Source organism: Sarcophilus harrisii, chromosome 3, assembly GCF_902635505.1.
Source record: "Sarcophilus harrisii chromosome 3, mSarHar1.11, whole genome shotgun sequence".
Classification (NCBI taxonomy): Eukaryota; Metazoa; Chordata; class Mammalia; order Dasyuromorphia; family Dasyuridae; genus Sarcophilus; species Sarcophilus harrisii.
The window spans coordinates 1015254-1038746 of record NC_045428.1 but is presented as its reverse complement, the minus strand read 5'-3'; the positions used below and the strand labels follow the sequence as shown (position 1 = coordinate 1038746).

The 23493-nt window shown below is 60.6% G+C and overlaps 2 protein-coding genes across 3 annotated transcripts in view; one reads left to right on the top strand and one right to left on the bottom strand.

Moving 5' to 3' along the window:
• The first annotated feature begins 1450 nt into the window (after positions 1 to 1450).
• ASPA (aspartoacylase) lies at positions 1451 to 8117 on the top strand. 2 transcript variants are annotated; one of them, XM_031957382.1, is made up of 6 exons: positions 1837 to 2219; positions 3645 to 3840; positions 5614 to 5707; positions 6335 to 6442; positions 6613 to 6722; positions 7468 to 8117. In XM_031957382.1, exons 2-6 carry the CDS (start codon positions 3772 to 3774, stop codon positions 7663 to 7665), a joined length of 579 nt encoding a protein of 192 aa, XP_031813242.1. In that variant the 5' UTR covers positions 1837 to 2219; positions 3645 to 3771; the 3' UTR covers positions 7666 to 8117. The 2 variants fall into 2 exon arrangements, with proteins under 2 accessions (XP_031813241.1, XP_031813242.1); XM_031957381.1 differs by lacking the exons at positions 5614 to 5707; positions 6335 to 6442; positions 6613 to 6722; positions 7468 to 8117 and having other exon boundaries at positions 1451 to 2219; positions 3645 to 3705.
• A 2219-nt stretch (positions 8118 to 10336) lies between these two features.
• The window catches only part of LOC100930962 (transient receptor potential cation channel subfamily V member 3), a 30228-nt gene continuing 17071 nt past the window's right edge, over positions 10337 to 23493 (bottom strand). Inside the window, exons 8-17 of the mRNA XM_031957313.1 lie at positions 21775 to 22055; positions 19719 to 19895; positions 18973 to 19176; positions 17837 to 17938; positions 16982 to 17055; positions 14569 to 14734; positions 14071 to 14137; positions 12848 to 13122; positions 12592 to 12704; positions 10337 to 10523 (exon numbers count right to left, since the gene is read on the bottom strand). Coding sequence (XP_031813173.1) covers positions 10337 to 10523; positions 12592 to 12704; positions 12848 to 13122; positions 14071 to 14137; positions 14569 to 14734; positions 16982 to 17055; positions 17837 to 17938; positions 18973 to 19176; positions 19719 to 19895; positions 21775 to 22055 — 1646 coding nt within the window. The remainder of the gene's footprint in view (positions 10524 to 12591; positions 12705 to 12847; positions 13123 to 14070; positions 14138 to 14568; positions 14735 to 16981; positions 17056 to 17836; positions 17939 to 18972; positions 19177 to 19718; positions 19896 to 21774; positions 22056 to 23493) is intronic.

Below are 23493 nucleotides of genomic sequence, written 5' to 3'. Positions count from 1 at the left end.
GTTTTGCCCCCCAGGGCCCTTTTCCCCCCAGGGTTTGTTCTGGCCCCGGTTTCTCCCCCCCAGAGGGTTTTTTCAAAGGCCCCCGTTTTCTGATTTAGGGCCGTGGTTTTTGGGGGTGGTTTTATAGGGGATGTTCTACCCCCAGGGTTTGTTTTTTTCCTTTCCGCCTTTTTATTTTTTAGTGAGAAACCTGGGTGGAGGGTTCGGTTGGGATCCGACCCCAGTGGGGGAGGGGTTCCCTTTTCTCCCGTTGGCGCCCCTCCCCGTTTGGGGCGTGGCTGCATTTAGCCCAGTGACCTTGAGGGAGTCCCGTGGGGAGCGGGTTGAATTTGTAGTCAAAGGTGTGAGGGAGGGGGGGAGGGGGGGAGCCGGAGGAATTTGCCCGTGGGTGCCGGGGCTTTGGAAGTGGGGGATGGCGGGTGGCGGGAGCCCAGGCCCCCGGGGTGGTTTTCGGGGGAGGCGGTGGGGTGTTGGTGGTAAAGGGGTAAGGGGCGGGGCAGGGTGCCCTTTTGGAAAGGGGGGGGGGTGAGGTAACGATGGGGGTTTACGGGTCCCTGGAAGGGGTGGGGGGGGGAGGGGGGTGTTAAGGAGCTTTGGGGAGGGAAAGATTAGCCCGGTGTGGAAAAGTGTGAGGGGAGTGATTGTTAAGGTCATGATGGGGAAGGTGACCAGAGTGTTGTGTGTGGGAAATGCCCCTTTTGTGTTTTGGTTTTGGCAATTTTTTTCCCGAATTACCTGCCCCTTTTCCCAAACCAAATGAAAGAGTTTGGAAGGAGAAAGAGAAGGTCCCATTTGGGGGCCCGGGGTTTGATTGGGGCACCTCCCGGGCCCCACCTTGTTTCCTAATCCTGGTTTGTTCCTTTGTTTGTAGAAATTCCGGCTTTTTGTATGTTAGGGGGGGGTCCCTGTTTGGGAGGCCCCGTTGGGAATGGGGGAGGTGTGGGTACGGGGGCATCATCCACCCTGACCCCTGTTTAAGGGACCCGCCCCCTTCGTGCCCGGGATTGTCAGGTGACGTGTGGGCATTTGCTTTTGGGGATGGGGGGGATGCCCGCGGGTCCCCATCCTTGGGGCTGTTGTCTCCCCGCCCCAAAGTGCCGGAGGAACGCCCCGGTTAAGTTCCCCCTCTTGTGCAGGAATGTATAGCGATGTAGAAAGGGAGGGAGACACAGAGACACACAGAGAGACAGAGACAGAGAGATATGGACAAAAAGACAGAGACAGAGACAGAAAAAGAGAGAGAGACAGAGAGAGAGAGAGACAGAGAGAGACAGAGAGACAGAGAGACACACAGAGTGAAAGAGAGACAGAGACAGAGACACAGAGAGAGAGTCTCTCAGAGAGAGAAAGAGACAGACACACAGAGCGAGAGAGAGAGACAGAGGGAGAGAGAGAGAGACAGAAAGAAAGAGAAGGGAGAGAGACAGAGACAGAGAGAGAGAAAGAGACAGAGACACACAGAGAGAGAGAGAGACAGAGGGAGGAAGAGGCAGACATATGGAGACACACAGAGACAGTCAGAAAGGAGCTCTTCATTGCAAGTTAACCCTCAAACTCCTCTTCCCAGTAAAATGTGCCATCTTTGAATATCCTGGATCCAAGAGACGGCCTTAGATACAGTAGGAGCTTAATAAATGCTCGAGGCATTGCTCCACAAGGAAAGATGGGGCAGCAGATGGAGCATTGGACCAAGAGGGATGGAGAGGTCGAGGTTGTGGGGCTGCCGGCTCCCAGGGCAGGAGGCAATTCCCTCCGCCGGAGCAGACGCCCTGAGCGGGGACCCCTGGGGGGGGGGGGGCGGCGCACTTTGGCTAAAGTGGGCTGAGAACTGCAGGGGAGAAGAAGCCGCCTTCGGACGGCGGGAGCGGGCGCCCTGGGCACGGAGCACGGCCTTCCAAGCGCCCCTCGGGCTCCTGGCGCCGCCAAAAGCGTCCCTTCTGTGGGGCGGATCCGGGGCACTGCCAGAGGCTGCCTCTGGTTTCCCAGCGCTCCCTGCGGAGCACCCGGAGCCGGCTCTGACGGGACGGGGGCTCCCGGGGGCTCCTGGGGGCGTTCTTCACTCTGGGGCCCCGAGGCTGCTGAGGCGGGAGCCCCGCCCAGCCGCCCGCTGCTCCCTCCTCCTGTCCCTCTTCCGCGAGCGCCCAAGCTGGGCTCTTCCTGAGGGGGCACGGACCTCTGCTCTAGAACCGGGTTTGCCTATTTGTGGTACAAGTCAGCAGGTGTGAAAAAGCGGTGAACTAGTGAGTGTGTGTGTGAGTGAGTGAGTGTGTAAGTGTGGCTGAGTGTGAGTGTGTGTGTGTGTCAGTCTGAGTGTGTGTGTGTCAGTCTGTGTGTGTGTATGTGAGTGAGTGTGTGTGAGTGAATGATTGTGTGTCTGTGTTGGAATTCTCTTATGAGCAGGGAGAGGGAAGCTTCTAGGAAGGAGAGGAGAAGGGTTTGAAATGACGGATTTTGCCACAACATATTCTCTGGTCCCTGGGGCTCAGGGCTAGGTAGAGAAGCACTTGGCAGAGGGCCTTGAATGGCAAGTCAGCGGCAGGGTTCAGGCTAAAGGGGGAGGGGAATGCCTCTGTTCTCTCCATGCTATGAGGGCCCCCGGGGACGCCCCCCCCTCACCTCCACTTGGGCCTCTGATCCTGGAACCCCCCCCCCCCCCCCCCCCCCCCCCCCCCCCCCCCCCCCCCGCCCCAGCTGCTGAAAGGTGGGGGCAAGTCCTGGGTGGGAGGTGTGGTGTTCTCTTCTTTTCTAGAATATATATGATGGTTCTCTGGGAGCAGGTTTCTCGGGGGCTTCTGGAGGCAGCCTTAGTTTGGGTTCAGATCAATCATCCCCCCAAATGCAGCTGGCTGATAAAAGTCCAGTCCTTTATTGCTTCCTCCAAAATAGCCGGTAGCTTTCTTAGAGGCCTCTCTCTCCTTGGTTCCACGAGCTCCTGCCCCTTTGTGGCCTCCAGCTCCTTCTGAATCTTGGTTCTCCTCCTTCCAACTGCCTCCAGGAGCTCCTTATGTAGGATCCCTTAAAGGGGGGAACCCAGAGGTTGGCTCCTCAGAGAGAGCGGGATTGTGGGAGGTGTAATCGTGAATCTCCGGGACTTTTGAGCCATTGTGAGCGCCGGTGTGTGAACCAGTGTGTGTGAGCACATGTGTGTGAGCACATGTTTGTGAGTCAGTGTGAACACATGTGTGTGAGCATGTGTGTCAGTGTGAGCACATGTGTGTGAACGCGTGTGTGAGCGTGTGTTGTCGGTGCGAGCACATGTGTGAGTCAGTGTGAACACGTGTGTGAACATGTGTGTCAGTGTGAGCACATGTGTGTGAGCATGTGTTGTCAGTGTGAGCACATGTGTGAGCGTGTGTGAGTCAGTGTGTGAACACATGTGTGTGTCAGTGTGAGCACATGTGTGTGTACATGTGTGTGTCAGTGTGAGCACATGTGTGTGTACATGTGTGTGTCAGTGTGAGCACATGTGTGTGTGAGTCAGTGTGAGCGCATGTGTGTGAGCGCATGTGTGTGAGCCAGTGTGTGAGCTCTCAAAGGTGCAAACCAAGCCCTGTTTATATCGATCCCAGCAAGTTCCCACCTTGTGAGGGCTCTGACAGGGAGGCCCGATTTCCGGGTTAGCACGGCCTTGTTTCCACTTCCAGCCAGGCAGTGACCGAGGACTCTCCCTATGAAGCCCAACGGGCCCAGGAAATCGAGCGCCTGTTCGGGCCCAAGGGCAGCGCCGACGCCTACGACGTGATTCTGGACCTGCACAACACCACGGCCAACATGGGCTGCGCGCTGATCCTGGAGGCGCCGCGGGACGACCTGCTGATCCACATGTTCCACTACATTAAGGTAGCCGGGGGCTCTCAGGTTTCCCAGCGTCCTGTGCGGCAGCGGGGCTGTGGGGGCACGGGAGACGCCCAAGTGCCTCAGGCAGCCTCCGAATGACTTCAGGGCTGCTAAAAGCACATTAAACCACACAAGAGCCACCAGAGCCCGGCAAGGGGGGACCACGAGGCTAAGCCCAAGAGGACTTTGGGGCCCCCCCGAGCCTTGGGGGGCCTCCTGTGTGGCAAGTGCGTTACCCCAAGGAGTCAGCTAGAACAGGAGAAAGACGCCACCATGGCGGGCTCACCGCAAAGGGGCCATGGGTCAGCAGAGCACAGCCAAGTCCTATTGGGGAATATGGCCTCAGGGCTTCTGACTGGGCTACGTAACTGGGCTATGAGAACACCCCTGGGGTGGGGCTGGGATCAAAAGTCCGCAGGTACAAAAGGCCCCCCTTACTTGGGCACCTGGGACCCCCCTTACTTAAGCACCCGAGACCCCCTTACTTGGGTACCCAGGACCCCCTTACTTGGGAACCCAAAGCCTCTTAACTTGGGCACCTGGGGCCCCCCTTACTTAAGCACCTGAAACCCCCTTACTTGGGGACCCAGGGCCCCCTTACTTGGGCCTCCGGGCCCCTTGAGGCTGAGATGGCCCCTCAGTGCCCCCCTCAGGCGTGGCCAGGCTTGCCGGCGTGGGGCTGGGAAGACTCCCCACAGAAGCCGGTTGTATCTGGGACTTGCAGGGAGCCCGGGAGCCTGGTGGAGGGTGCAGAGTGCTCCCTGGAGGACGGCCAGCCAGAGGAAATGCCAGAGCTGGGGGACCAGGGTCAGTGGGGCAGGCCCCCTGTAGGGGAGGGGGGTAAGAGGGCAGAAAGAGGCAAAAGGAAGAGTCTTGTGCTTGCTCCTGGGGGCGATAGGGAAGCACTGGGCCCTGTAGACTTAAGGGGTGCCGGGTGCCCTTTCGGAAGTGACTGCAGGGAGGGGGGACCACAGGGGAGGCCCGGGGCAGGTAGACCCCCGGCAGCCACTGCAGTGCTCCAGGAAGGAGGGGCCGCCACAGGCTGGGAGGGGGGGGAGGCCGGCGGGTCAGCTTTGGGACCATATTGGATCTGGGGGTGAGAAGGGAGCTGGGGTGAGCCCAGTCTGAGGGGTGGAGGGACGGCCTCTGCAGGGTAGGGAAGGGAGGATGAGGGAGGCTTGGGGGAAGGACAGGGAGTTCTGTCCTAGACAGTGGATCCTCAGGGGGACCAGTGACCCCTGAAGGGGCTATAGAAGCTCTGGGCCAAGCCCTGGGACACGGATGGAGGAAGCTTTGAGCCCCAGAGGGAAGGCTGAGGAGAAGGCCCCCAGTTCTGAGGCTGCCTCCAGCCTCTTCCCCAGCAGCCTCTGAGCTCGAGCCCTGGGACAGGCCAGGGAGCCTGGGCCAGGGAGCCTGAGCTGGGGAGCCTGGGCCAGGGAGCCTGGGCTGGGGAGCCTGAGCTGGGGAGTCTGGGCTGGGGAGCCTGGGCTGGGGAGCCTGGGCCGGGATGGGGAGCCTGGGCCGGGATGGGGAGCCTGGGCCAGGGAGCCTGGGCCAGGGAGCCTGGGACGAGGGCCTTGCGGGGCTCATGTGGCCCTCCCGCCCCCTTTCAGGCCCGGCTTCCCAGCTCTCCACACGGTTTGTGGTTGGGCCCCGGGCTCGGGCCGGGAATCGGGCTCTGGGGTCTGTGGCTGGGTTGGTTGTGGCCCCACAGGCCGGGTCCCGGGTGCCGGTGCCTCCCCTTCTCACCTCCCCTTGTCCTCGCCTCCCCTGCAGAGCCGCCTGGCCCCCCTGCCCTGCTTCGTGTACCTCATCGACCACCCCACTCTCAAGTACGGCACCACGCGCTCCGTGGCAAAGCACCCCGTGGGTGAGTCCTGCCCGGGAGCCCCTGTGGGGGGGGGTGAGAGGGGGGCACAGCCCCACCCACACAGGGGAGGGGCCCCTGAGCCGCCCTGACTGCCCTCCCCCAGGGGCTTTTCTGTCTACACTGGGTCAGATCCTCCCCTCTCCACTCTTGCTCCAGCTGGGGGGGGGGACCTACAGAGGTGCAGCCGATGCTCCAGAACCAGCCGGAACGTGTTCTGTGCCCTGCGCCCCCTCCCCCCACTCCTCTGGGCCACATCCACCTCAGGGAGACCCCCACGCTTGGGGAATCTTCCTTTGAGTTTATCTATGATCCTTGACTAGGAGGGACCGACCCCAAAGCCTTGGGCGCTGTCCAGCAGGGGCAGTTCTGGGAAACTGGGGCGGGGCTGAGAGGGCCATCTGTCTGTGCCGGCAGCAGCCACCCCACGGTGGGGGATGGGAGGGAGGGAGGATGGGGGGGCGCCCCATGCACAGACCACAGGGCCAGGCCACAGGGTGGGCACGAGGACGCGGCTCCCGGGTCAGGCGCAGACACGGCGCTCTGTCAGCCGCTCAGGCGTGGTCGCCGTCTCAGCCCCCTCCGAGCCCGGGGCCCCTGTCACAGGTCCCCTCTCCCCCTTCTCCCCAGGCATCGAGGTCGGCCCCCAGCCTCACGGGGTGCTCAGAGCCGACGTTCTGGACCAGATGAGGAGAGTGGTCGGACACGCCCTGGATTTCATCCAGCATTTCAACGAGGGTAAGTCAAGTCCAACTGGGGTGTGAGGGAGGTGGGCTCCCCTGGGAGCTACCAGGGTGCAGGGAGGGACCCCCAGGCCAGGATCAGGGTTTCCCCAAGGGACCCTGAAGGCCCCTCCTGAGCAGGCCCCGAGCAGGCCCAGGTGCCACAACGTTCGTGTTTCTTCCTAGGAAGAGAATTCCCTCCCTGTTCGCTGGAGGTTTACCAGGTCATGGAGAAAGTCGACTACCCCCGGAAGAAGGACGGGGAGATTGCGGCCATGATCCACCCCAGCCTGCAGGTAAAGCTCCCCTGGGGGGTGGTCGGGGCCGGCCTCCAGGGCAAGCCAAGGGCTTCAGGAGGCTTCAGGGAGATGAGGACACCGGGAGGAGCAGCCCAGGCCCCTAGCCCTCAGACAGCACTTGGGGAGCCCGTTGCTGGGCGGGGGCTCGAGTGGATGTGGCCGGAGCCAGACGGAAGGTCAGCAGAGACCTGGCTGGGGAGTGAGAAGGGCCTGCTTCCGGGCGCCCGGCTCCCTCACCCACGTCCTCCCTCTCTGGGCTCTCACTTCGGCCCCTGGCAGGAGAGGGCCCCGAAAGCAAGCGGCCCTGGGCCCGGGTTGTGCTCCCGCAGTGGGCACCCTGGCTGAAGGCGCCACGCTGAGAAGCCACAGGAAACCGCTGGCTCTCACCCCCGGTGGTCTCAGGCTGTGCTCCAACCGCCATTGCACCCCCCCCCCGTTTTATAGATGAGGAAGCCGAGGCCCAGGGAGCTAAGATACCTGTCCCTCAAATCATTACCCAGTCTGCCCGCTGCAAACCACTTCCTCCACCTCGGAACCCTCTCCCTCTGAAAACTGGGCCCAGGGTCCTTGCCCCCTGCCAGCTGAGAGCAGAACAGGGATGGGCAGTGTCAGAGTCCAAGATAGGCCGGGTTGGGGCCCCTCTGGGGGTCCCAGCTTTCCTTGTCTGGGTGAACCTGGCAGAGGGCCCGGGAGGGGAGCTGCATGGAGCCTAATTGTGCCCCCCCACCTCCTTTGCGGGAAGGACCAGGACTGGAAGCCGCTGAACCCCGGGGACCCCATGTTCCTCACACTGGATGGGGAGACCATTCCTTTCGAGGGGCCCGGCCCGGTGTACCCCGTGTTTGTGAATGAGGCCGCGTACTACGAGAAGGGAGAAGCCTTTGCCAAGACCTGTAAGGTGACGCTGACCGCCGGGAGCCTTAACTGCCCCGAGCCCTAGGTGGCCCCCAGGCCCTGGGGCGGGTCCCGGCCTCTTCTTGGGCATTGCCCCTGGCCCCGGGAGCCAGTGTTTGCTGGGGCGCCCGGAGCTCTCGGCCTCCCTGCCCCCGCTCTGCACCGGGGCCGGCCTGGCGCTGCCTGTGACACGGGTCTGGGGGAGAAGCGGGGCCCTAATAAAATGTTCCTCTCTCTCCTGGGCTTCCTTGGGAGGCAGTGGGGGGGCGGCCACCAAGGGAGCCCCCTCAGCCCTTCCAGACGTCGCCTTTGGGGGGGGGCCTCCATCCAACAGACTCATCCCAGAAAATAGGTGATGGGCGCCTGGCTGGCAGCCTCGGCCTGCCCCCCCCCAGCCCCGTCACGCCTCCCCTCCCACCAGACTCCTGCTCCCTGGGCTCAGAGGGAAAAACAAGCGCGGAGCATCCCAGAGAAAATAAATATTTATTATAAACCTGAGCTATGATTCAAGTAAAGGGCCTGGTGGGCACAGCGCCCCCGGCCTCCTGGGGCATCGCCCCTCACAACGGGCTCCCCCGCAGCCCCCCGGGAACCCTGGGCTTCTTCACCCTCCCAGAGGCCGGTTCACAGTACAACATCTCCCACCCTCCCTGCCCCCACTCCCAGCAGCACGAGGGGCACAGGCAAGTGGACTAAAGAAAAACACAAAGACACAGAGCTGGGGGGGGCAGGCCGCCCCTCCCCCAGAAAGTCTGCCCAGGAGCCACCTGGGGGGCCCCTCATAAGCACTGGTATACAGCAGGCACTTAATGAATGCTTATTCTCTTCCCCCTCTGGCCACAAATGAGGGAAGAAAAGCAGTTATGTTCTCAGACAGGCCCCCCCTCCCTGCAAAGAAGGCTCGGGGAGGCCCTGAGAGCCCCGTTCTGTGACAGAACCAACCCCGGACGGCTCCGCCCCCAGCCCGGCTTTGCCCTTTCCCCAGGGCCCAGGCCCCTCTTGGGGCCCCAGACTTCGGGGTGTATCACAGACCCTAAGTGAAGGGGGAAAAATGGGGAGAGAGAGGGCCCAGGGAGGGGCCAGGGCAGGGCCTGGTCCTCTCCTCCAACAGGCACTCCACCCAAATCTCGAACTCTCCAATCATCAAATGGGTGAGGTCTTTGCTTTTATCGGGAGGGTCTTCTTTGGATTTCAGGAAAGGGGAAGAAGGGGAAAGAAGGGAAGGAAGGAAGGAAAAAAAAGGGAAGGGAAAAAGAAAAAAGAAAAAAAGGAAAAAGAAAAGGAAAAGGGAAAAAGGGGGAAAAGGAAAGGGGAAGGAAAAGAAAAAAAAATGGAAAAAATCACTTTAAAACCTCTCCCCTCCCTCCCCCCTCCCATTTCTTTCACAAGTCCACTCACCCAAAACTCCAAGGCCTCCCGGGATCTTTTCATTTCCCCCATGCCCCATTTAACCTTCCCCCCTTTCTTTGCCCCCCAACCTCCCCACCCTTAAACCATTTCTTCCCCACTCCCTCCCTCCCCTCTCCTCTCCCTCACCCATCCCATAAAACATCCCCAAACACTTCTCCCCATCTCCAAAAACCCAAAACCCCCCTCCTCCTCTTCCTCCTCCTCCTCCTCCCTCTCCTTCCCCTCTTCCCCTTTTTCCTCCCCCCTCCTCCCTCTCTTCCTCCCCCTCCTCCTCCTGGATTCTTTAACCCCGGCCCCACCCCTACTCCCCATCCATTGGGCCCATGTGATTCTTCATCCCCTTTTTCATGGTCGGGTCCCCTTTAATCCCATACCCCATTCTCACTCTTGGGGGGCCCTCCCCCGGTCGGCCCTCTTGGGGCCCCCCATTTTCTCAGGGAAATCCATCAGGTTGGGAAAGGGGCTCAAAGGCCCCATTCTCAAGGGAAAACCCCCCTCCCCCACTCTCTTCCTTCTTCCCGAAATTTGGGAAAACTCCCCCTTCGCCCCTCCCCAACCCTTGCTCCCAAATCTCCACGGTTTCCAGGTTTCCCCTTCCACTACCCACCTTTGCTTCCCCACTCCGGGCGGTGGCGGGGCATTGTGTGATTTTCTCCCGTGGGGCCCCTCTCGGAGGGCAGGGTCCATTTCTCTTGGTGGGATGGGACGTGGGGCTCCCTAAGCCTGGAGCCCCTTGTTCTCTTCTTGAAAACTTTTCGGGACACGTGGGGCTGAAGCAGTCTTTGGCCCCAGTGCTTGAGCCGTGGCTCTGGGCCCCTCCCGGGGTCCGGCTCAGTGCCCCGTCCATGTGGAGCTTTCTCTCCCACATCAGGCGCCCTCCATCCCCGTGGCTGGGACCCTGCTTGCTGACTTTCTGGCTGGGACGCTCGGACGCCCCATGGCTGGACGGTTGGGGTCAGTGCCGACTGCCCGGGGAGCTGGCTCCGCCCCTGCCTCAGTCTCCCCTCCTAGGAGAAGCCCCCCCCCCCACCAGTCTCCCACCTCTCTGGGAGGAACGTGGAGCCCTGAGGGAAGAGCTGCTGGAGGATCCTCCAAAGTTCCTCCTCTGGGAGAAATTTATACTCCTCAGCCCCCCCCCCTGCCACCCTCCCTGGGGAAGGCTCTGTGAGGGCCCCCCCCTTATTTAGTGGGGCCGCCCCCTGGGGCCCCGCTTTCCGTCAGGGTGGAGCCTGCCCTGGTGGGCGCAGGTTCCCGGAGCCTGGAGACCCTGGGGGAGCGGGGGGCTCCTCCGCGAGGGGTGGCCACTTCTAAAAGGAGCACTCAAAGTTGGGCTCATTTGGAGACTCGGCAGGTCCCTGCCCCCGGGCCCCCCATGGGCCTGAGCCCTGGCCCCCAGTGCCCATCGGGCCAGTACCTAGGCTGCGGCCGGGCCCGGGGTCCTCACTGATAAAGGAGACGTGCGTTTTCCATTCTGTCCATTTCACTTCATTTATTCTGCACAAAAACACAATAAAGCGGCTCATTACGTGCCAGGCGGGGGCTTCTCCGGCTGCCAAGTGCCCGCCGGGCTCCCCTCTCCCTGACTGGCCCTTTGTGCCCCCCAGAGGCCACCCCGGGGCCTGGCACCCGGCTTCCCCCTCACCGCTGGGACCCCTTCCTTCTCTGCTGGGCCTCCCCCAAGGCCCCCTGGTCTCCAGGGGCCCCATCCTCCCTCCTAGCTCCACCCGCTTCCCAGCCCAATTCCTCCTTGAGGGAGCCTGGCTTTCTTGCCCCTCCCCAGCCTGGGGCCTTCGCACTGGCTGCTCCCCATGCCGGTGGGCTCTGCCCCTCAGCCCAAAGACCACCTGACGCCGTGTTTTCTCCCCGCCCCCTGCTGGGGTCGCCCTCTCGCCCCCCTCCAGCAGCTCTTCCCTCAGGGCCCACGTTCCTCCCGCTCCGGCCCAAAGGAGGGGCTGCTGGCTGGAGGAGGGGGCTGGGGCCGCCCATTGGTCCAGCACAAGCAGGGGGGCCCCGGGGACTGGCCCCCCCAGGTGACTCCCTTGTCTTCGAGTCCCCTCAGCCTTGTTGCACATGCTGGGAGTGAGACTTGGGGACTTGGGCTGTGGGATTCTGGGGCTCCTGCCCACGTCCTGTGACCCAGGACCCCCCCCCAGGGGCTGGATATCTCCAAGGGCCCGTTGCTAGCCAGGGCCATTTCCCCGCTCGGGGGGGGGGGCCTCCGATCACTGGATAAGCTGCCCCCGAGCTGGGCCCTCAGGTCTCCCCAGATGGCGTCTCCTTGAGCCTGTCCCCAGTGGCCGCACCGGACCGCCCTCCCCCCACTTCTCAGGGCCTCATCTTCTGGTCGCTCCCTCCCCCCGGAGAGCGTCCAGCTGGCTGGGCACAGGCCTTGGCCCGGCCCCCTTCCCACTCCGCGGTGGCCGGCGCTGGAGCCTCATGGGCAGACGGGGCCAGACAAGCCCTTCCTGGTGACCCCCCCAAGCCTTGGCCCAGGCGGTGGGAAGGCGACCTCTGCCTCGGATGTGCTGAATCTGTACCAGGCTCTGGCAGGGGGCACGGCGGGCACACAGCTGAGGTCTGTGCCAGGCAGAGGCCGGCCAGGGCGCCGTGGGATGGGCAGGGACCTCCCCAGGACCTCCACAATGGCCGGATTATCAGAGGCCGACAATGGGTCCCGAGGCCCTGGGAAGGGGGAGCCCACTGAGGGGGAGGGGGAGGCCCCCCAGGCCCTGCAGTCCTCCCCGAGGATGTGGCCCGCTGGCAGCCTGCCAGGCCATTGTGGCACCAGATGCCCACTCAGAAGTGGGTCTATGGGCAGCGCCCGTACCCTGGGGGGGCCCCACAGAGATAGACAGAGGCCCAAGGCTGGAGCACAGGACCTGGGGAGGGGGCGGGCTTCCCTCCTGAAGCAGGGGGAGAGGGGAGGGGGCCTCTGTCCTCCCAAGAGCTACCGCGGCTCCTCCTGTCGTGGTCACCTGCTGCCCCTGCTCCCGTGCCCCCGGGGGAAGGAGGTGAAGGTCCAGAAACACTGGGCCAAGCGAGGCTGCCGACCAGGGCCTCGGGGTCCGCCATGTGCGTGAGTGCCCTGGCCGGCACTGACGGCCCCCAAGCCTCCCAGGTCCCTCTCTGGGAGCCTAGCCCTCCCTCCATCCTCCCCACGCGTGACCCTCCTCCTCTGGGCCTGGGACCTGACCATGCCTACCTGTGGCTCTCCCTCCTCCCCTCTGTCCTGGGGGGTCCCTTCAAGGGCCCTGTGACCCCCAGCCCTCCCACAGCGCTCCTGGTCACACTTTCACAATCTGCTCTGTGAGCATTTAACCTGGGCCCAGCTGCCTGTGCCAGAACCAGCGCCCTTGAGGGCAGAGGCTCTCCCCACCACCTTTTGTGGTACACAAAAGGTGCTTAATAAATGCTGCTTGACTGACCTGTCGATAAGCACTTATTAAGCGCCTGCCCTGGGCCGCACTAAGCGCCCCGGGGGCCCTTGTGCTCAGATGAAGGGCCATGGGGTGGAAGCCCCCAGGCGGGGGCAGCTGTGATGCCCCCGGGCCCAGACACTCACCTCAAGCACAGCCTGAAGTCTTCCTGGGCCACCTTGCAGAGCTCTCCCATGCGGAACTTGCAGCGCAGCCACTCAGGCAGCAGTTTCTCAAATTCCAGAATGGTCCTGGCTCTCTGACGGGGGACACAAGCACAGGCTGAGGCCGGACCCGTTGCGGCTGCCGGGAGGAGCCTGTTGGGGGCCGGCTTTGCCACCCCCTTGCCCGTGACCGTGGGCGGGCCCATCGTCCCCGCTCCCTCCCAGTCGGGGCACCCACCTGGAGCCGCCAGATCCGCTCGCTCTCCTTGGAGATGTTCTCCACGGTCTCCCCCATCAGGGCGATCAGCATGTTGAGGAGGAGGACGAAGGTCAGGATGACGTAGGTGATGAGCAGGAAGAGGAAGAGGATGGGGTACTTGGAGTTCTGCTGGATGTTGAGGTCGCCCAGGCCGATGGTGAGCTTGAAGAGCTCGAGCACCGCGTCGCTGAAGCTTCCGTACGAGCTGCACTCCCCTTTGCTGTCCGGGCACTTCTCAATGAGGGAGGCGAGGGCTGGGGAGGCCAGGCGGGCGTTACCGTCTCTTCCCGCCGAGCAAGCTGAGCCCTCGCCCTTTCCTGCCCTCGCCCCCCGGGAGCTCCCTTTCCCTGGCCCTTTATTAATAGAATTATCATTATTACATAAAATAGAATTATTAATAGAATTTTCCTCACGTTGCCCGTTTCTGCCTTTCTGATGGTGAGGCTTTTATGCCCTAAAAGTTGATCAGTTTTTGTGCTGCTGTCGGGCGCTGCTGAGGAAAGGGGAGACTCCTTTCTGTCCCTGTTCAACTTTCTCCAGGAGTCTCATATCCAAGTGTGCGAGGAAATGTCCCCAGTTAAGAAGGAAGTGGACGATCGGAGGGGCGCGCTGAGGATCCTGGCCTGGGGACTGGCCAGTGAGGGGGAGCCCGGGGCCTCAGAGATCCAGGGGAGCAGCTTGGTGGGGGAGCAGGGCCCTGCCTCACCCTCCTGGGTGTCCTGGGTCGCTTCCTGTCCCGTGGGGCGTCCAGGCCCCGGGGGAAATGAGGGGGCGTGGAAGGGCCCACCCACCATGGCCACCTGCCGTACCCAGGAACCCCTTCACAGCCCCCTGGTGAACCATGTTCCCAGGCCTGATTCTAGTCTAACAGGCCGGGCTGGTCCCAGGCGAATGACCCACGATCATACGGGAACAACGGACGACGACCACTCAGTGGCTTGCCCACCGACCACTACTACAGCGGGAAATGGGTCTGGGGAAAGGCCCGGGGCTGGCTGCCAAGGGTGTCTGTGCGCACGGGCGGGGCTGCACCAAGCCGGGCAGTATTAAGGCCTACTGTGTGCATGGCTGACACCCTGGAGGGGCTGCCCCGGAGCCAGCCCGCTCTTGGATGGGAACCTGCAGGAGGAGGAAGGCCCAGCATCTGGCCAGTCTCTCTGGGATGCTCTTTAAGGAAGGGAAATCCCAGGGCCCAAACTTACCCACGCCGAACCCAAGTAAGAACACGATGTACACAAAGAGAAACTTCAGGACGTCGTGCAAGATGACCTGGAAGCGAGGGAGCTGGGTGGGAGGGACCGTATGGGGTCTCTGGGGGCCCCACGAGCCCCTGAACCTTCTCTTCCATCAGGAAACCGGCCTCCCACTGCCCCCCTGAAGGCTCCTACCCTGGCCTCTGCTCCCCAGGCCCCGCCCGCCACACAAGGCCTGGCCTCTCCAACAAGACTGTAAGCCCTTGAGGACAGGGGCCTGGCGAGGGGAACACCGGAGCTCCGGTCCTTCCATCAGAGCCGATCATCCGCCCGTAGCTTCCCTGGTACCGGCGCCTGCCCGGGGAGGCCGGCCCCACAGCTTCCAGCCCGAAGCTTCCGCGGCACCTGCGCCTGCCCTGGGAGGCCCCATGGTTTCCAAGGGACGGTGGAAGGAGGCCTTTGCCTTTGGGGTGGTGAGCCGTGCACGGCTGGGGAAGGGCATCTCACCTTCTGGATCATGACGCTGTACATGCCCATGGACTGGAAGCCCCGCGTGTAATAAAGCATGTTGGCCCAGCCCAGAGCCATGGCCAGCACCAGGCAGGCCAGGTACGCTTTGTAGGCAAACAGGTACAAGAAGACCGACAGGATCACGAGCACAGCCTGGATGAAGCTGTGGGGGATGTGAACGGGGGCTGAGGGAAGCCGCCGGGGACCCCACGTAGACCACCCCCCTGGCCCCAGGACCCAGTGCCAAGACACCCCTTCTCCCATCTCTGGGCCTTTGCCCGGGAGGTTCCAACCTCCTCATCTCTGCTCCCTCAGGCTTCAGTGGCTGCCCTTCCCCTGAAATAACTGCCACTTACTGGGTGCTTGCTTCTGTGTGGACATGCTGTTTCCCCGTTCTCTCCCTGCTCCCCCAAAATAAAAGCTCTTGAAGGACCTTTTCCTTTGTGTTTTTGTATCGCTAGAGCTTGGCATACAGTGGGTATTTAATAAATACTTGCTGGATTGACTTGAATGGCAAGGTGACTGCATAAGTGGGCACTGAGCCCCCTTGGTCTTAGGGCCCACTCTGGGTGCCCAGCCCCACAGAAGCAGGGAGGGTTTGGGAACGTTCCTAGGAAGCAGCAGCCTTGGACTTCAGAACTCCCCCCCTCCCTGGGCTCCCCTTCCCCCAGTGCTCCTTCAGGGCAGGCAGGGAGGCTGAAGGAACCACTGTTAGCAAAGAAAGGGCTATTGATGGCTGCCGATCAGCCCTCTGTCCTGAGGAAGTCACCAGGGACTGTGAGGGAGGGATGCCCACCCCAGCTTTGTTTGCACCGTCTGAGAGGGGCATCCCGTGGGTGGCAAGCCCTTGACCTGGTCTGGAAGAGTCAGCTCCCCTTCAAGGCTCAGCCTGAGTTGCCTCCTCCAAGAGGCCCTCCCTGGCATGCCCCCAAATCACTGCATATATCCTATCTTCAGTTGGTATTGACTTATATCGGGTATGGTGCTTTCTTGGAGAAAATGTCGCCCCAGCGCCCAGCACAGGGCCGGCCCGTGCACACTGACTCAGCAGAGCAGCGCTTCCCTCTCCCCGCAACTGCATCCTTTCTATTTATATATGCCCGGCACACAATAGGTGCTTAATAAAATGCTTGTTGATGACTAATATGATCATGTATGTATAACATGTCACATTGCTTGCCATCTTGAGGAAGGGAGAAGGGATGGGGGGAAGGAAAAAATTGGAACTCAAAATCTTATAAGTGAATGCTGAAAATTATTTTTACATGTAATTGGGAAAAATAAAATACTCCTAAGTGGGGAGAAAATAAATGCTCCCGGCATGTCACCTGGGGGACTGGAGGTGACCCACAATTCTGAGGGGGCTCCGAGCCGAACCAGAATCCCGGAGCTAGCAGATTCCTGGGAGCCTCCAAGCTCCCTTTCCTCTCCTGCCAATTGTTGGGAAGTCTTCCTGCCTCGGTCCCACTCCCTGCTGCCAGTCCCGCCTTTGGGGCCCGAGTGGAAGCAGGGGCCTTTCACCCGGCCCAGAAATGCAAAGCCCTCGGATGCTCCAGTGGAGACCTCCAAGCTCTAATGACTACAGGGACTGCCCCCGCTCCGGCCGAGACGGCTCGTTAAGTGGGTCATTGACACGCGCAGTCGATGGCTATGACAGGCTTTGACCTATTTAACTCGGCTAAAAAAACAAAATGATCCTTATTTGACCTGACCTGTTCTTGATGAAGGTTCTTGTGACGGCCGCTTCCTTTATGACATGTTTACCGCCCGCCCCTTTAACCATCCGTTCTAGGGTTGTGCCAGGAGTCAAGGGCAAGGTCAGTTGCTATTGTTTGCAGCCTCCCCCCTTCCCTTTAGCTGAGCATCAGAACACAGGCCTTTTTGAAGCCTCTGACTGTCCTTCCCTCGCCTCTCCCGTCCAGACAGCACATAGCGAGTGCCCGCTTTGGGCAAATCCCTGGGACGGAAGAAAAGTCCCTCCCCCTGCCACCAACCTGGCACCCAGCCAGGGCTCCCCGGGAACCTCAAGTTGTCCCCGTACCTTGGGGACCTGAGGGCTACTTTTGTTCTGTCCTTTCCAGATCTTGAGCCAAATAAAGCGGGAGTCGCTCCGTTTCCTTTCTGCTGCCTGTTACCATCCTCCCAGGGTCAGCCCCACCAGACCATCGCCTGCTAACTCTCCTTGGAGCCTCCTCTGCCCCCTCCCAAAATTAAAAGGACCCCGCTGGTGGTCCCTAGCGCCCCTTGCGGACCCGGTGCCCCTGCTGTAGTTGGAGCTAGTGTTACAAAGACAGGCAATGCTTGCATCCCCGTGCTTGCCTCCCTCAGCTAGGACGGGGACTGGCCCCCCCTCCCCAGCCAAAAACCGCGGGTCCGCCACCCCTCCTCCACAAGCTCGAGGCACACTCACAATGCAAAGTGGAACCAGGCATCCGAGAGGATGGACTGCAGGTCCGAGGGCCTCAGCAGGAAGATAGCAATGCCCTAGGGAAGGAGGAAGGAGGTGACTGACCAGGGAGTGTCCCGGCCCCGGCCCCCAGAGCCTTTCTTCCAGGCGGGATTCCGTCGGATCTGTCCTGTGCCAGGCTCGGGGCTGGTCATCCCTGCCCCCAAGGACCTTTCACAAGGGAGGGAGGCAGCTCAGATGTAGAGGAGCGTGACATAGGTCAGAGGTGTCCGGGGCAAAGGGGAAATCAAGTAACGGGGAACTGGGGGAGAAGGGTCGGGAGCGGAGTCAGGGAGACCTTCATGGAGGTGGAGGCATAGAGAGGAAATGAAACTAGCCAGTGGGTTGGTTTAGGGGGGAGGATGCAGCGCATGTGAAGCCCACGGGAGGGGAAGAAGGAGACAGATGGGAGAAAAAGTGGGACTAGCAGAGAGAGAACTGAAAGTGCCTCAGTTTCTCCAGCTGTAAAATGAAGTGCTTCTTCTTCCAGGGTTGTAGTGAGCATGGGGCACTAGAGGACTGAGAATGTTCATGTGGCGAATGTGCCCACCCACACGGGGGAATGAGGCCCAGGGAGATGAGGAGGCTTGTCCTCTGACCTCCTGCCGTCCCAGCAGGCCTGGTGGCCCCGGCGCCCACCGGCACCGTTCTCCCGTGCTGAGTGACCAGCGCCTCGGGGACCAGAAGCTTTGCTGCTGAGACGGGGGCTGATCAAACACCAGGCGGCCCTTCCAGGGCCACGGACCCCCGGCTTTGGTCAGCGGCCCCCTTAACGGCCACCAGAGCGTGGGCGGGCAGGAAAGGGGGAAGGCCACCAACCTCTTTCACAGAGATACACGTGGCCCAGATCAGCACGAACATCCTGCCGATGAGCTGCAGCCACCCCATCTTGTGCGTCAGGGCCAGGGGGTGCGGCAGTGCCTGGAAGAGCGGGGGAGGAGAGCGTCAGGGGCCTGGGGGACAGGAGAGCGTCAGGGGCCCCGGGGGCTTCCTGCTGTGCCAGCGGGGCACCGGCTCTCCAGAATATTTAGGACTGGTCTGCGTTAGCTCGCGGGCGGCTCCCCCCTTAGCTCCCCGTGTCTCGCACCCGCTCTCCAGCTCAGGGCTCCTCCAACTTCCCCCTTTCTGAGCCCTTTGTAACCGAGAAATTTTTGTACGGCCCCGGTACACAGACGTATAAAACTGGTTTGCAAAATGACTATAGTTTAAGGCACTGGAGCCTTCCATATAGAGCCTTCCAAAAGCTCTCAAGGCAAGAGAGACATGAATAAGTCGTGGCCTGTGGATGGAGTGGGGGGCCTGGAGTGAGGAAGTCCTGGGTTCGAATCCAGTCTCAGATACTTACTAGCTAGGTGACACTGGGCAAGTCACTGACCCTTAGTCTACCCATTTCCTCACTGGTAAGATGAGGATCAAGGAGATTCTAGCTCAAAGCGCTTTGCAAATTTGACAGTTAGATACATGACAGCTATTGTTATTGTTATTGTTTCTCATTTTACAAATTAAGCTGACCCCCTCCCCCCCAGGGGCCCAGGCTCCTGACATTTACAGACTGGCTCCTTTCATTGGGATGGTCATTTATAATCCCAGCAAATGAAAAATCCTCCGTCACTTAAAGCCCTTTTCACGCGGACTGGAGGCCTTAGATCCCTCTGACCGAGACTGAGCGTGGTTTAATTCTGCGGCCTATGGTGGGTTTTCCCTCTCCAACAGACCCTGAGACCTCGGGGGCCGGGGAGCCCGTGGGCCAGTCCCACCCCCAGCCCCTTTGGGGTTTTCTGTGCCCAGACCTCAGGCTGCTTCCAAACTCACTGGCGCCTCAGTCCCGGCGGCCGGGTCGGGCCCAGCTTCCCCACTGCCCGTAGGGACAAGAGGTGACCCCCCCAGAGAGCCGGGCATGAAATCCAGCAGAACCGAACCGCAGGCAAGAAAGGAAGGGAGTGAGGCTGGCTTACGCTCTTGTTCAGGCCGGACTCCGGGCCGGCGGAGAGCCCCCGTCCCTCCTCCTCCCGTGGCCGATAGTAAGAGACCAGGGTCAGGGTGATATTATAAAAGAAATAGAAGCAGAAGGACGTGAAGAACATGTATTTCGCAAACTTCTTCCATTTCATTCGCAGCAGCGTGTGCAGGGGCTCCAGGGTCAGCATCTCATGGCGGTTCTAAGGCCGGGGGACAAGAGGGGGGACATTCAGTCAGTGGGTCCCAGAACGGGGAGACACGGGCGGCAGGCGGGCTGCTTTCTCCCCCAGCTCTGGGTGTTCACCTCTAGTGGAGTTCCCTGGGCTTGGGGATCCGGAACGACTCTCAGGGAGGCTAATCCTCTAATCCCAAGTCAGAATGTTCTCACCTGTGGTCGTGCTCCTGCCCAAGCGGTTCCCCCCTCCTTTACTGAGACCCAAGGGAGCGACTGTAGCCCCCAGCCAGGCCTCTGGGTCGGGTCTGGGCGGCTGGGGAAGTCTCGGGCTCGGGCTCGGGCCCAGGGGGACTCCCAGGACCCGGCCCAGTCGCTCTCTCCGCCTCCCCCCCCCAGCCTCTCCTACCCCTGTTCTCTTGGGCCGGGCCCTTGCTGCCTCGGCACTAGCCCTGTAAGGGGGAGGGGCTGGCACTCTGGCCCCGGCGGGGTCCCCCTCAAGCCTCTGAAGGCCTCAGGCCCGGGAGAGGGGCCCCCAGGCAGTGCCCACCGGCCTCTGCAGCCACTCACGTCGATGTTGGTGTTGTACACGATGATCTCCAGCACCGAGTTGTCCGTGGTGGTGTCCACATCCGTGAGGTCGTACAGGGAGGACGAGACGGGTCCATAAGCCCAGTCCGTGAACTTCCTCGACAGGCTCCGGTGGGGCTTTTCCTTGATCTCCCGGCTCAGGATGTACTTGAGGATCTGAGGGTAGGACAGGGTCACTGGGGCCTTGCCGGAGGGGGCGTCCAGGGCGCAGTCACCGCCCCCTGGGGGAAGCTGCTGGTCTGCAAGGGAGGACGGCCCGAGAAGCCCCCTCATGCTGGAAAGGGGGTGACCATCCCCCCCCGGGCTGCCTCCGACAGCTGCCTCACTTCTGTCTCCGACCTTCTCTCCCAGAGGGGGAGCTGAGAGAGGGACCCCCATGTCCCCCACTGACTCCCAGAGAGACCAAGGGTTTGGGCTGGAAACGGCAAGGGGCCGTATAATCCAGGGCAGACAAATGGTTGCCTTAGGTAGTCAGTCCCTCCCTGAAGGACACAGGGCCCCCACTTCTGCTTTTCACCCCTTTTACAACGGGCATGCGGTGCGTCGCCTCCCAGTGAGCAACTCCTGGGGGCCCAGGCCCAGAGCTGGCCTTGGAGGGTGGGAAAGTGGGGGTCAGACCTGAGGGGGCTCCTGGTCACACGGGGTGAGTGGCAGAGGGGGCTTCTCTTCCCCCTCCCTGCAGCTGGTCACCCCCAAGGTCATACCCTACCTGAGACGCCAATGAGGTGACTCTGGGCAAGCCCTAGGACTCTGCCTGCCTCAGTTTCCTTGGATGTCAAATAGCATAGCACTGTGGTTGGTGAGCAACACTTAGGACTTTCTCTGAATGTGGGAAACTCCTGCTGCCGTCCTCTGCCCCCTGCCCCCCTCCCACGCCATTATCCTCCCCCAAGTTGTTCTAGGAGTGACTGCACACACTCACGCACACACACTCACACATGCACACTCACACTCTCACACACACACTCACTCACATATACACACACTTGCCCTCCACAGGCTGGGGGATGGCAGGGGGAGAGTGACCCCCAGAGGAATGACTTGGGGGAGCCCAGCTGAGCCTGCTCAGGGTGAACAATGGCCCTGTTTTCCTCCGGGACCGGGTCTCTCCCCAGTGGGGGGCCGGCGCCGCTCCCGGACAATTCCCTTTCTGTTGGAATCCTGCCCCTGCGAGCTGCCCGGCATCTCTGGGGAATGAAAGGGCTCCCTGTGGAGCATCCCCCCCCCCCCGGCCTGGCCAGAGCACAAGCAGCCCTTTCGCCGGCCCCCAGCCCCGAGGCAGCTGACCCGTGGCTGACGTGGGTTGACATCGGGCCCCCCAAGCAGGGGCTGGGCAGGACCCCCAGGAGGGCAGCAGGATAAGGGTGCAGGGACTGGAGCTGTCCCCGGTCCTGAGCTTCTCCAAAGGGCGGAGCGGTTGCTCCCAGGGGCCTCCAGAGCTTGCCCGACCCCCAGTTTTCAGCCCCTCTCCCTCTGGAGATAGCTTTGCCACCTTTTGCTCTTCCTATCCCCCGGGGCTCCGTCTGGGATAGGGGGTCAATAAATCCTCCCTGAATCTGGCCCCTTTCTCCCGGGGAGCTTTGGAAGGGCTCAGCAGGAGCCGTGGTGGGGAGTGTGGCCCCGCTCTCATGTCCGGGCCCTGCTAAAGTCCAGCCCGGCCCCAGGGGTCAGGAGGATAGGGGGGGCCTTGGCCTGCCTGGGAGCCATTGGGACTTCTAAAGGGGCTGCCGCGCTCATTATTCCATGTTGGGAGATGATTGGTGAGCATGGCTTTAAAAAATAACTAGGGCCTGTTTTCTTAACATCTTGTTTTCCACATAACGTATTTCATGCATTTCAGAGCTGCTCTCGGGGCCAGACTAGGCCTGAGTCCATAGGAAGGCAAAGCTACTCTGGAGCAGGGAGCTCTGGGTTCAAATCCCGCCCCTGACATTACCGCCAGGGTAACGGCATCAGTTTCCTCCTCTGTCACTTCCTGAGAGCGCTGGACCCCGGGGGGTCCATGTGACCGCCCCCTGCCCCTGCCCCAGCTCACCTCTGACTTGCCCGTCTTGGCGGCGAGCTGGAGCGGCGTCAGGCCATCGTTGTTCTGCGCAGTCTCCAGCTCCGGGTCCTCGCTTCTCAGGAGGATCATGTCATACATCTCCTTGACAAAGTCGTTCTGCGTCCGGCAGTCCTCGGCCACGGTCACCAGCGCGTGCAGGATGTTGTTTCCCTGCGAGTCCTGGGAGGCGATGTCCGTCTTCTCGTTGTCCATCAGCAGCTGGACGATCTCGGGCTGGTTGGTGCAGGCAGCCAGGGCCAGGGGCGTCTCACCTGCCATGGAGAGCCGGGGTCAGCCCAGGACCAGGGCTGGGGGGGTAAGGGGGCTGCTCTACCTGACCCCGATCAGCCCGGCCAGGTCATCACCCTTCGGCTCTGTGCGCATGAAGCTGACCGGCAGATGCAGGAGGCAGTCAGCAGCCCCGGGGACTGACTTTGTTCCTGTGCCTTTTCTATCTTGGCAGGGAGGGGGTCCTCAGCCCCTAGGACCCCGGAAAGGTTTCCAGAGAAGGAACTTCTCGAAGGATGCTGACTATGGATACTTCAGTCCCTGGAAGTTCAAGTGGGAGTTCCATACACTGTCTGACCCCAAATCAAAGAGAGTCCTGAGACAGACCCTCTGGGACTGAGGAAAGCAGATTTAAGCCTGGAGAAGCCTAGCAGCAAGAGCCCCTTTGGGCCTGGGGACTAGGACCTCCTGAAGAGAATTCCCACCACTTCCAGCTCAGAGGGACAGGCAGCCCTTCCCCCATCAACAGCTGCCCAGAGTATGTTTCTAATCCAGATGGGCTATGTGAGGGTGTAGCCTTTCTTTAAAAGAAATAAAAATAAAAACAAGAAAGCAGCAGCAGCAGCAAACCAGAAAATCAGACAATCCACGACAAGAGAGGTGGGAGAGACTGTGAGGGGGAACTCCAGTGGAAGTCAAGGGCTAAAGCGGAGAGAGGAGCCATGGCCAGCCAGGACTGGTCGAGCAGCGGCTGTGGTGATTAAGGCTGGCCATCAGAGAAGTGGCCAGGAGATGGCCGGAGCGGTGAGCTCAAGGCTCTCTGCAGAGCTAGCTCACTTTCATTGGAAATTGCCTCAGGAGAGTAGAACACTGACACAGACATATCCACAGTTGGTATAGAAATATGTTTCACTCAGTAGGGAAACAGGAAAGAATGAAGAGAGGGAGGAATAAGAAAGGGAAGGTAAGAATTTGTAAATGGCTCTTGGCAAAGCAAACAGAAGAAGGGCCAAGGAACTGATTGCATTTAGGATTAGAGCACATGGCATGATACAGAGAAGAGAAAGTATAAAAATAGGATGAAAGGATATGCACCAATTAACAATCATAACTGTGAATGTGAATGGGATGAATACACCCATAAAATGGATGAGGAAAGCAGAATGGACAAGAAAGTAGAATTTAACAGTATGTTATTTATAAGAAACAGATTTGAAACATAAAGATTCACACCGAGGTAAAATGAGGAGCTGGAGCAAAATCATTTTTGCTTCAACTGAAGTAAAAAAAACAACCCCAAAAAACAAAGAAACAAGGGCAATCGTGATCTCTGGTAAAACAACAGTAAAAATCATTGAAAGTGATAAATAGGGAAACTGTATTATATGGAATTAATTAACACAAATGCTTTTGTAACAAACATGTACCAAATGGAATAGTATCTAAATACTTAAAGGAAAATATGAATGAATTGCAAGGGAA

Coding starts and splice junctions, on each gene's coding strand:
- ASPA (XM_031957381.1), top strand. CDS start 1,635: ATGCTCGAGGCATTGCTCCACAAGGAAAGATGGGGCAGCAGATGGAGC. Junction 2,220..3,644: donor TTTGTGGTACAAGTCAGCAG/GTGTGAAAAAGC, acceptor TTCCACTTCCAG/CCAGGCAGTGACCGAGGACT.